Below are 10,745 nucleotides of genomic sequence, written 5' to 3' on the forward strand. Positions count from 1 at the left end.
TTAATTTATGACCATGATATTAAGCATTCCATCTGGCATCATTGAGAACCTGATAATTGGCAATTTAAAAGCTTAAGAGATTCTGGTACATGACTAATGGGCCTACAGCAACCCTTCCAGAGCTGAAGTTGTCGGACAGGCTAAACTACTAAGAGCATGTTTAGTTGGGGAGAATAGGAATGCATTCCCCCTTATTCCCTGGGCCCACCACCAATCAGACGTTTGGTTGGGTGTAATCGTATTACACCCCTATTCCCCTCCCTGTCTATTACTGATATTGGCCGTAATAGCCATTCTGAGTTTGAAGCGGATAATAGGGATTCCCCATCAATTCATAATTTTATTTTTCGTTTTCTGCCCTCATCCTCTACCGACTTTTCCCAATTTTTTCCCTTCCAGATTTCTACTTCTTCTTCTGGTACGGTACGCTTATTTTCTTCTCACATTTCTTTTCTTTTCTCCATTTTCTTTTCTCCAGATTTCTGATTCTTCTTCCAAAATTTTTCCCTATTTTTCTTTTCTTTTCTTTTCTGTAAAATCGATTTTGATTTTGATTTTGATTTTGTTTTACTTTTGCTCTGCTAAAGGGTTGCCGATTACACCAAATGTTTACAAATTTTGACTCCCTTTCTCTTCTCAGCTAGGAGCTGAGCCAAAACAAAATAAAGCACATTTTGGATGAGTTAAAACAAGGAATAAATACCCCATTTTTCCTCCCCTGTCCTATCCATTAATTAGAAATTTGGGGGTCTTTTTATTAAAACTTAGAAATATAAGATCTTGGGGTATAGTTGGAATCAGGATCATGGATTTGGAATTCTTGCAATCTATGGATATTCAGATTCTTGTTGGTGTAGCTGTAGCTGCTTTAGCCATTGTTGTTGGTGCTGTTTATCTGTTTGCCTTTTTGTTGTTGTTTTGATAATCAAAACAATTCAATTAACGACACCACCACTGACCCTTTTTTTTGTTCCCTTTTTCTTCAGGTTATTCCTTATAGAATTTAATTTTAAGTCAACCTTTTCGTCCTGAATTTCTCTTTCAAAAACTTGCAACTTATTTTTTAATTTGAGTTTAAATTCCATTGTTATTATCAGTTTTGCAGTTTAAGGGTCTTTAATTGTGTTTTTTTATTTGGTGATTTTGTTATATTCTTTTAACTATGGATTTGAAAACTGGTGAGGAAGATAATGGTATCAAGGCACCAAAGAAACAAAATGGACTAGAAGGAGGTGGAAATTCAAAGATGAAGGGCAATGAAAGCATTAGTGGCAAAGACATGATCTTTAGAGCTGATCAAATTGATTTAAAAAGCTTAGACATGCAGCTGGAGAAGCACCTGAGCCGAGTTTGGTCTAGGAACATTGAGAAACAAAGGCCAGCTGAGGAATGGGAGATTGATTTGGCTAAGTTGGATTTAAGGAATGTTATAGCTCATGGCACCTATGGGACTTTTTATCGTGCCACTTATGATAGTCAAGATGTTGCAGGTAAATTTTCAGATTCCATATAAATATATATACTTGTATTATCTATGTTAGTTCTTAAGCTTTGTAACTTGTTTGCTTGATGCAGCTTTAAAAATTATGTTTTGTTAATTCTTAATCTATATATATATTGTGTGTGTGTGTGTGTGTTAATTGTGATTGAACTTTGTATTGATAGTTTTTCGAGTTAAAATATCGATTAGTAAGACCCTTTGTAGTTTATTCTGCATGTTGAAGCAACATGCATTATGTAGAACTGAATTATGGCCTAAGGCATGGTGATAGAGGGTCCCTGTTTGGTCTGACCATCTCTATCCTTTGTGTAGAGCGCTAGCCGGTTCCGGTATATAAGATATCTGTGTGCTAAACTGCCAATCGAAATAAAGATGGTTATATATAAATATTGTTTCATTTAATTTAGCTGTTTATATCTTTAGTGGAGTTCTGTTTGCTGTTCATGATTAGTAATACTAACACAATTTGGTTTAGAATACTGACTTTATAGGAGTTGATAGTTTCTCACTCACTGGGCTTTTAGCCTTTGCTGAACTTAAAAACAATATAGTAGAGACATGACTAGTGTTACCTCGAGGATTGCTGATATTTTATAGTATTATATATTATGACTTTAGTAAATTCATATAAGAATATTTAATATTAAGAATTTTATTAAATTATATTTTTTATTAAATTATATTTAATAATAATTATGTTAAAATATGATTAAATTATTTATTATTTATATTAATAATTTTATTAAAATTTAATAACAATAACAATAATCATCAACCTAAAAAAAATTCTGCTAAGGGTATTCTAGTCATTTTAGCTTTTTTCCTTATGCTATTACAACATCATTCCATTCAACCAAACACAAGAATACTATTACGCCTCTGTTCCATTACATTCAACCAAACAATTGAATTGCTATTATGCCTCTAATCCATTACAGCGAACCAAACGTGCCCTAAGATTTTGGGTTTTATAACTTCACTCACTTAACCTACTCCTCTTTAATTAGGGTTAATAAAACTCATTTTTATTAGAAAAAATACAATTTTTTTTCAAATTTTGAGTTATTTAAATTTTTTTAATCAATTTGAATAAGTAATTCGGTTTTTGAGTTCAAGTCAAATTGAATTTTACAATTTGAATAATTCAAATTACAAATTGATATAAATACCACTTGGGTCCCTAATAGTTTTGTAAATGCACAAAGTGGCCCCTCTAAAAAACTTACAAGAAAATTCAAAATATTTATAAAATATATTTTTTTTCTAAAATTTTATAGATAAATATTCAAAAAATTTAAAAATTACTAGAATAATCTTAAATATATAGAAATGCTAATATATATATATTCTTTTTAAAATTCAAAATAATAAATTTGAAGCCTTAAACAAGTAAATTATCAAATCAAATTTGTTATAAAATTATCTTTTTTTTTCTCTCTCATTTTATTTCCAAAGAGTTTTAGTTTTTTTTTTCTCTCATTTTATTTTCAAAGAGTTTCCAAATATGCATGGTCTTTATGTTCTTTAACTTGGAATTTAATCATATTCTTAACAAGATTTCAACGTGGTCAGTTTATTTTTCTAATGTAATTCGAAGAAATTTATTTGACTCAACTCAATTCAAATATCATTTCACTCAACTTGAATCGAAAATATTTCAAATCAAGTTAGAATAATAAAATAGGACATATCAACTTGACTAGCTAAAAGTTTTTTCACTTAATTCGATAGGATGTTGACCTCTATTCATAACAATCAAGTAAACCCTTATCTTCCAAATTTGTAAGTACACATTATTTGTGCATAAAATAACAATCTATATAATTGTTTTTATTAATATATTTAATAGATGAAAGCATTTTTTTAAATATTTTTATTGTACTTAAGATTTAGTATGCGTATTTACTTGAATGAAAGATAAAATATGATGATCAATACATTTACTTATCCTTTAGAATTGGGTTAGATTCAAGACTCAACTCAAGTTAACAGAATGAGTTAGCCAAACCCAGTAGCAAAAGAAAACCTAAAGATGGCTAGCTGAGGGAAGCCCACATTGCGCTTGTAGCATCATTTCTCCATTTCCAGGTTTATTTCTGAATTTAGAAATACTCCCAGCACAAATGCAAAGTCACAAATAAAAACTTTCCCAAAAAAGACAACAAAACTGAAAAATGGGAATCGATAAAGCCATATACACCATTGGGTTTTTGATTCATGGGACTATTATGGAAGGATTATGTTATTTCTTTTGTTTTGGTTTCTGTTACTTCTGTTATATTTCCTTTTGTAATGTGGTCATTAAAAAAACTCAACTTTTAGGAGCATAAGTTAATGAAACGATGAGTTTTATGAGAGTAAAAGAAACAGGGGCATTTTGAGCTAAGGAAGGTTATGACTATTTAATGAAAAGGTGTGTTTCATTACCTTCACTTGGCATAATGACCTCTAACAAGCATTTCTTTTCTCTCTCTTGTGTTTATCAACAGTGGAGTGAGAAGGAAAAGGGTTATGCAAAACTGTCATTGAAGGAAATATCTTCTTTCTTCTTCTTCTTCTTCATCTCTATCAACTCATATCTCTATTCTCTATCTCTTCTTATTCTTTTCGATTTTCTGTAATTATTATCTATCACAGGTATCAGAGCAAGGCTTTCCTCATAATCTGAGACGGTATTTCCACGTGTCTACAAAAGGAAGTGACCCATATTTAGTAGGAAATGACCAAGTTGCAAACTAGAGTCTCATAGTGGGATGCTATATTAGAGGAACGATTTAAAGGGTTGAAAGAAGATTTGTACGGTGACGCCAAATCTAATATTCAAATCTTGTTTAAGAAATATATGGCCAAGTTAGTTGTATCTTCTAGGGTTGGTTCATTAGTAGATAAAAGGAAGGTATATTGGAAGGACCATCCCCGAGTTTTCCTTCGAGGGAGCCACTAAAAACATTTCCTCATATGGATATTGCTAGTTTGACTCTCTCTTCGAACCAAGGAAATATGGACTTGGGAGACAATCTCATAAGTGGGAGTGTCCTTGCTTTGATGGCATCGGCTTTCGAGGATGGTGGGCAAAATTAGAGCAATACTTAGAGGCTGAAGGGGTACCAACCAATGCAAGGGTTCTCACGGTGATGCTTCATTTAGAAGGTAAGGCCCTTGACTGGCATCATTTTCATACACAATATCAGGGAGGGTTTCAAAACTGAGTCTCTTATGCTTAAAGTTTAAAGAAACGATTTGGATCGAGTAACTTCCAAGACCCAATAGTAGAATTAGTATCTCTAAGGCAGGTTGGGATTGTAGACCAGTATCATGATTCCTTTATTAGCATCTTGATCCAACTTCATCTTTGTGAACAGTATGCGTTGAGCATTTTTACAAGTAATTTGATAGCAGAAATCAGTTAATATTTGTAACTCTTTAAACCTAAAAGATTGGTGGAAGGGTTTTTGGTTTTTAGGCAAGTCAAAAATATTCTACAAAGTAATGTTAAAAGAGGGTTACTGTCAAGGTGGAACTCATTATCTCGATGTTTCTCAATACCTACTACAGGATCTAAAACTATTAAGGCCCCTGTGTCTGCTCACTCATCTAATCATTACAATAGTCCTGTTGCATTAAGGAGTCAACATAGAGGGCCAAATAGGTCACTATTTGCAACTGAGATTGAGGGCTGAAAGAAAAAAGGTCTTTGTTTCTGGTGTAGGGCCAAGTATGTAATTGGCCATAGATGTGTCAAATCTCAAATTTATCATTTACTCTTAGATGTTGTACCATAATAGGAAGATGACGACTTTTTCACAACTTTTGAAAACATCAGTCAAGTAGAGGAGCCAACACCTACTACAAGAAATGTCTTAGAATTTATGTTGTCTTTCCATGCCATATAGGGCTTTCAAGGAATCAACACTATGAGAGTGGTTGCTTGTGTTGGTACTACCAAAGCTATACCTTTGATTGACTTAAGCAGCACTCACAACTTTATTAGTGCCAATCTAGTGATGCAACTATCTTTCCAGCCAGTCCCATGAGCAGGTTGAAGGTGACAGTAGTTGATGAAGGTACCCTTCTTACTAGTGGAATTTGCAGAGAAGTAAATTGGACAACTCCAAGCACCAGTTATCAAACTGATTTCTTGGTACTACCCTTAAAGGCTGTGATCTGGTGTTGGGTGCAATGGTTACCTTCCTTAGGTCCTATCATTTAGGAGTTTAGCTCTCTCACTATCTAATTTGTTTACAAGGGTCAACAATATCTTTTGGAGGGGATTCAACCAATACACATTCAAGTTATAGAAGCTGCTAAGTCAAGCAAGTATTTATCTGTGGTTGGCCAAAGTTTGGGCTCTTGTGCAATGGTTTTGACAGGATCAGTGTAGGGTACTTTATTGAAAAATGATGCTAGTATCATCAATGAGTTACAATCCTTACTAGATGTTTATAAAGATGTTTTTTGAGAGCCAACTAATCTTCCACCTTCCAGACTTCTAGACCAGTGAATACCTTTGAAGGATGAAGTTGTAGTAAAAATAAGACTATATAAATATCCTGCAATCCAATAAATAGAAATGAGAAAGCTAGTGCATGAAATGTTGCAAACATGGATTATTAGGGACAATAATAACTTGTTTACACCCTCCATCGTGATGGTTAAAAAAATATGGGAGTTGGAGGTTATGCGTAAACTATAGGTAGCTAAATAAATTAACTGTCAAAGACAAATTTCCTATACCTATTATTGAGGAACTCTTACATGAACTTGGGCAGACAAGGTTCTTCTCCAAATTGGACCTTTGATCAGGCTACCACCAAATCAAAAAATGGGAGCTTGAAATCCAAAAAAAGGTATTTAGGACACATGAAGGGCACTATGAGTTTTTGGTCATGCCCTTTGACTTGACCAATGCCCCTTCTAGTTTTTAATCCTTGATGAATTCAGTTTTTAAACCTTGGTTGAAGAAATTTGTTTTGGTGTTCTTCGATGACATCTTAGTGTATTTAGTAACTTGGTACAATCACTTGTTGCATTTGATGAGGGGTTTTGACATTTTGAGAAGCCAACAATTGTTTGCCAAAAAGAGCAAATGCCAATTTGGATACGTTCAAATTGAATATTTGTGGCAAATTATTGACCTACCATCAAATGTAGTAGTTGATTTAGGTCAATTCCGCACTTAAAAAGTTATTTTCTAAGCTATTTAGGATTTTAATTTAAGTTCTCAGTATTTAGGTCTTAGGATAGAAAGTTAATAAAAAGAAGTGTTTTTAACACATTTTGTAGGTGTTGTGATCCAATAGGCTAACACGGGCCTTAGGTTGGGCTAATGTGTTCAATTGAGTATGTAGCATGAATATATAAAGTCCCAATTGACGTGGAAGCAAAGGACGAGTGATGCACAAGCTTCTCGAGCCATCAAAGCACCAAACAATCAACTGAGGTTGAATTAGGGTGTCGTGTCTTGCCCAAGTAATCCAGGGTTACTTTTTTCCGTGCAATCAAACTTATATGAAGACCTAAGACGTGTTGAAGACCTAATTTAGGCTGCCAACACCTTTATAAATAAGACATTAGGGGTTGAATATAATCAAGTCGTCCTAGACACCTACAAAAACCCTTCTAGTTTAGTTTTAGTTTTAGTTTTTTTTTTCTTTTTGTCTTTTAAATACTTTCTTGTTTTTCTTCTTGAATTAGTTTTGATTTAAGGACTTGTTTATTTAATTAAAGTATTCACTTTATATTTTCTATTGTATTTGTTTTATTTCATTATTCTAATCGAGAGGTATGTTATTCCATTCCCCATTCGATACTTAATCCACAATTATTCAAATCTCTTTTCTTCCCCAAATTTATTGTGTTTCTTACATGGTTTATTCAATCGAAGCTGAGATTATGAATAACATGAGTGGCTAAATGTAACATCCCAATTTTGGGCCTAGTCGGAACAGTGGTTTCGGGACCACAAATTCGATAAGGAAAAATTTATTTTTATTATATTTTTATGGCCTACAATTTCACGAAATGATTTCATGAAAATTTCGTTCAAAAATTTCGACGTTTGGACACTCAATTTAGTCAAAAGGACTAAATTGTAAAAAGTGCAAAAGTTGAGTTCTACATGTTAGAGATGTCCAATTGTTTGAAATTTTAAATTGGAGGTCTTTATATGGTAATTAGCCCATTGGTTAAGTTATGGACAAAAATGGACATGAGTTAAGTGAAATAGGAAATTTTTAAGTTAGGGACATTTTGGTAATTTGGTAATTAAAATGAATTAAAAGAGAAAAAGATGACAAATTGTGCTCATCTTCTTCATTTGGCCAAAATTAGCAAGGGGGAAACCATATTTAGGGTTTTCAAGCTTCCAAGCTCTATAGTAAGTGATCCCAAGCCCCGTTTTTCATGTTCTTTACGTTTTTGAAGCCCCGATAACTTGATTTAGCTTATTCTAGCAATAATTTAACCTAGGGCTCATATCTGGAAAAATATCCATAGGTGAAATGTGTTTATTTTGATGTTTTATGGTAGAAAATGTAGTTTTAAATCATGTTAAACGATTTGTGCTAAGTGATTTTAAGTGAAAACGAGTAAAACGACATAATCGATAAAAATACCTAATGTTCACAAGTAAGTGTTAGAATGAGAATTTGATGTTACCATAGAAGGGAAAAATATTCAAAATGTTATTAAACATAAGAATATGGGATAAAGTTTAATTTCCGAGCTTTGGGGTAAAATTGTAAATATATAAAAGTTTAGGGGTAAAATCATAATTTTGCCAAAGTTAGAGTCGAGGGCTGTTTTGATAAATGTGAGTATTAAATAAACTAAATTTTCTATTATAGATCAAGAAGAACAAAATATGGGGTTAGACCGAGGAAAGAAAAAGGTTGAAGACTAAGTTGATAGATTTGGCCATATTTTGTACCGAGGTAAGTTTACGGTAAATAAATACAATATTTCAATAATTATTATTAATGCTGATATTTTTCAGCAATCATGTATTTATTTTATGAAATTATATAATGTTGACTCAAGTATGAGATGATAGAGAATTAGTGTTAAAAAGTCCCGTTGAAATATAAGTAATGTATTAGATACAAATGTCATAACATTTGGGTAAAAAGATTACATCTAAGACCATGTCTGGGACATGACATTGGCATCATTGAGGTTATGAGAGGTCCCATGTAAGACCATGTCTGAGACATGGCGTTGGCACCGAGATGAGAGGTCCCCCGTAAGACCATGTCTGAGACATGTCATGGGCACCGATATGAAAACTCCCATGTAAGACCATATCTAGGATATGACATTGGCAGTACAAGAAACATCCCATGTAAGACCATGTCTGGGACATGGCTTTGGCATGTTATTATCAGAAAAGAGACTCAAGGATCCTTATTATTCCAATGTGGCTCAACGGGCTAGTAAACAAATTATGTTCCATGAAAGTTCAAGTAAAAGCATAAATAACAAATTTAGGTGAGTTATAAGAGTTAAGAACATATTATGTTATCAATTGAGAACCAACATTTCAGCAAGAGAAGAGTAAGTTATAATCATGAGTTATCTAAGTAAACAAGTAAGTGAACGAGTAAGAGAGTAGGTAAAGAGGAAATTAAAAATCATAACATTTGAGTATAATTATTTGTGTTAAATGTTGTTATTTATTTACTTGTAAACTTACTAAGCTTTATGCTACTTCTTTTATTTTCCTTCTTTTATAGTATTGCAAAGCTAATTTGGGGATCTTAAAGACGTCAGAGAGCACTCACACTATCAACAACAACAACTCGGTATTTTATGATGATCAACGATTGAGCTATGGCATGTATATGGACTTAGTCATTTTGAATGTATGTCCTTATGATATTGCTAAAGGATGATGTGTAAATATGTGATAATGTTTAGCTATTAAAATGGCTAAGTAAGAATATGTTTGCTATTATGAATGCCTAGGTGATAGTTTATACCTAGAAACTATGAAAGAGTAAAAATTTGCAATGAAACAGTTTTGGAATAGTAGTAGTGATGTGACTTTGAAAAATCACCAAGGATAGTATAAAATGAATTAGAGAGTGAATGATATATAGAATTAAATCTTATCGAGTCTATTTTCATAGAAAATTAACAGTGTGGGTAAAGGAATTTTATATTTTGAGATATTTGAATTTTGGTTAGACAGGGTCAAAATGGTTTTTGGAGTCCCCTACTCTGACTTTAGAAAATCAATAAAAATTTTTTAAAAAATTATTATGAGTTATAATTTATATGTCTAGATTCCTTAGTGAGTCTATTTTCTGTAGAAACAAGTGAGAACACCATATGAAAATCATACGATAAGAAAATTGATTTTTAGTGAATAAAGGTCAGAACTGTCAGGCAGTGAAACAGGAAAGACTTTAATGAATAAACTGTATTAATTGGTTAAACCAAAAATTCTGAAAATTTGATGGTAAAATAATATATGAGTCTAGTTTTAGGAAAAAATTACAGATCTAAATTTTGAGTTTCGTAACTCAATTTATAGTTAAATTAGTGACTGCTGCGCAGGTGCACAACATTATGGTGAATAGAGAAATAAATTTTAAAAGCAAATTTTTATGCCCCGAACTAATAAGTCAAGTAACGCCCCATGCTCAACTCCGGCAATGGTCTCGGGTAAGGGGTGTTACACTAAATCCCTTAGGGGTGATTAACAAGTGGATAGGGATGTGACTAAGGGAGGATTTGAGATTTCTTGAGATGGATTAATTGGTATAAATTATATGTTCTTAAACTGTTAGGCTTGACTACCCTAAAAAGTTATCATAGGGTAGACTAAATCGGAAGATATGTCAAACCAAGTAAATCGTAATTTATCATGGTTGAGAAATTGAGGTTAGAATATAAGAGAGCATCAACCAATCAATTAATTTAATTAGAGCCGAAAGGTAATAATTGCTTGATCAGTTATTAATCTACTCTAGAGCCCCAATCTGAAGTTAGTTGCAAACCCTGAAGAGAGTTAATCTTCCTAATATGTTTATTAGTTTAATTTAACTATTTATCTTTCTTTCTTTCTTTATTTTTACCAGTTATTTATTTTTAATCCTCTTAATTTATTTTATGATCCATCGTAATATAGGAATTAAGTATTACTACTTAGACTTAGTATTGTAAAAAATGCTTTCATTATTTGTTCCATCCTCCCTTGGCTATGATCCTCAGAGTACTTCTAGTATTTCATTATACAACTGTA

General features: G+C 32.4%; 1 protein-coding gene across 8 annotated transcripts; it reads left to right on the forward strand.

Moving 5' to 3' along the window:
• The first annotated feature begins 90 nt into the window (after nucleotides 1–90).
• On the forward strand, nucleotides 91–9,599 carry LOC107910194 (uncharacterized). Of its 8 annotated transcripts, none has more exons than XR_005910396.1 (4): nucleotides 91–423; nucleotides 1,188–1,490; nucleotides 8,347–8,433; nucleotides 9,232–9,529. XR_005910396.1 is itself a non-coding variant. In XM_016837972.2 (3 exons), the coding sequence occupies exons 1-2, from the start codon at nucleotides 1,163–1,165 to the stop codon at nucleotides 8,400–8,402; spliced, it is 384 nt and encodes a 127-aa protein (XP_016693461.1). In that variant the 5' UTR covers nucleotides 555–1,162; the 3' UTR covers nucleotides 8,403–8,433; nucleotides 9,232–9,526. The 8 variants fall into 8 exon arrangements, 3 of the variants coding, with proteins under 3 accessions (XP_016693463.1, XP_016693461.1, XP_016693462.1); XR_005910397.1 differs by having other exon boundaries at nucleotides 97–418; nucleotides 9,232–9,526; XR_001687528.2 differs by lacking the exon at nucleotides 8,347–8,433 and having other exon boundaries at nucleotides 9,232–9,446.
• The last annotated feature ends 1,146 nt before the right edge of the window (nucleotides 9,600–10,745 follow it).

Source organism: Gossypium hirsutum, chromosome D02 (genome assembly GCF_007990345.1).
Source record: "Gossypium hirsutum isolate 1008001.06 chromosome D02, Gossypium_hirsutum_v2.1, whole genome shotgun sequence".
Classification (NCBI taxonomy): Eukaryota; Viridiplantae; Streptophyta; class Magnoliopsida; order Malvales; family Malvaceae; genus Gossypium; species Gossypium hirsutum.

What these genes read in the sequence shown, in the direction of transcription:
- LOC107910194 (XM_016837972.2), top strand. Translation starts at nt 1,163, where the DNA reads ATGGATTTGAAAACTGGTGAGGAAGATAATGGTATCAAGGCACCAAAG. An exon ending in TGATAGTCAAGATGTTGCAG is followed by an intron (nt 1,491 to 8,346) that starts GTAAATTTTCAG and finishes TTTCTATTATAG; the next exon opens with ATCAAGAAGAACAAAATATG.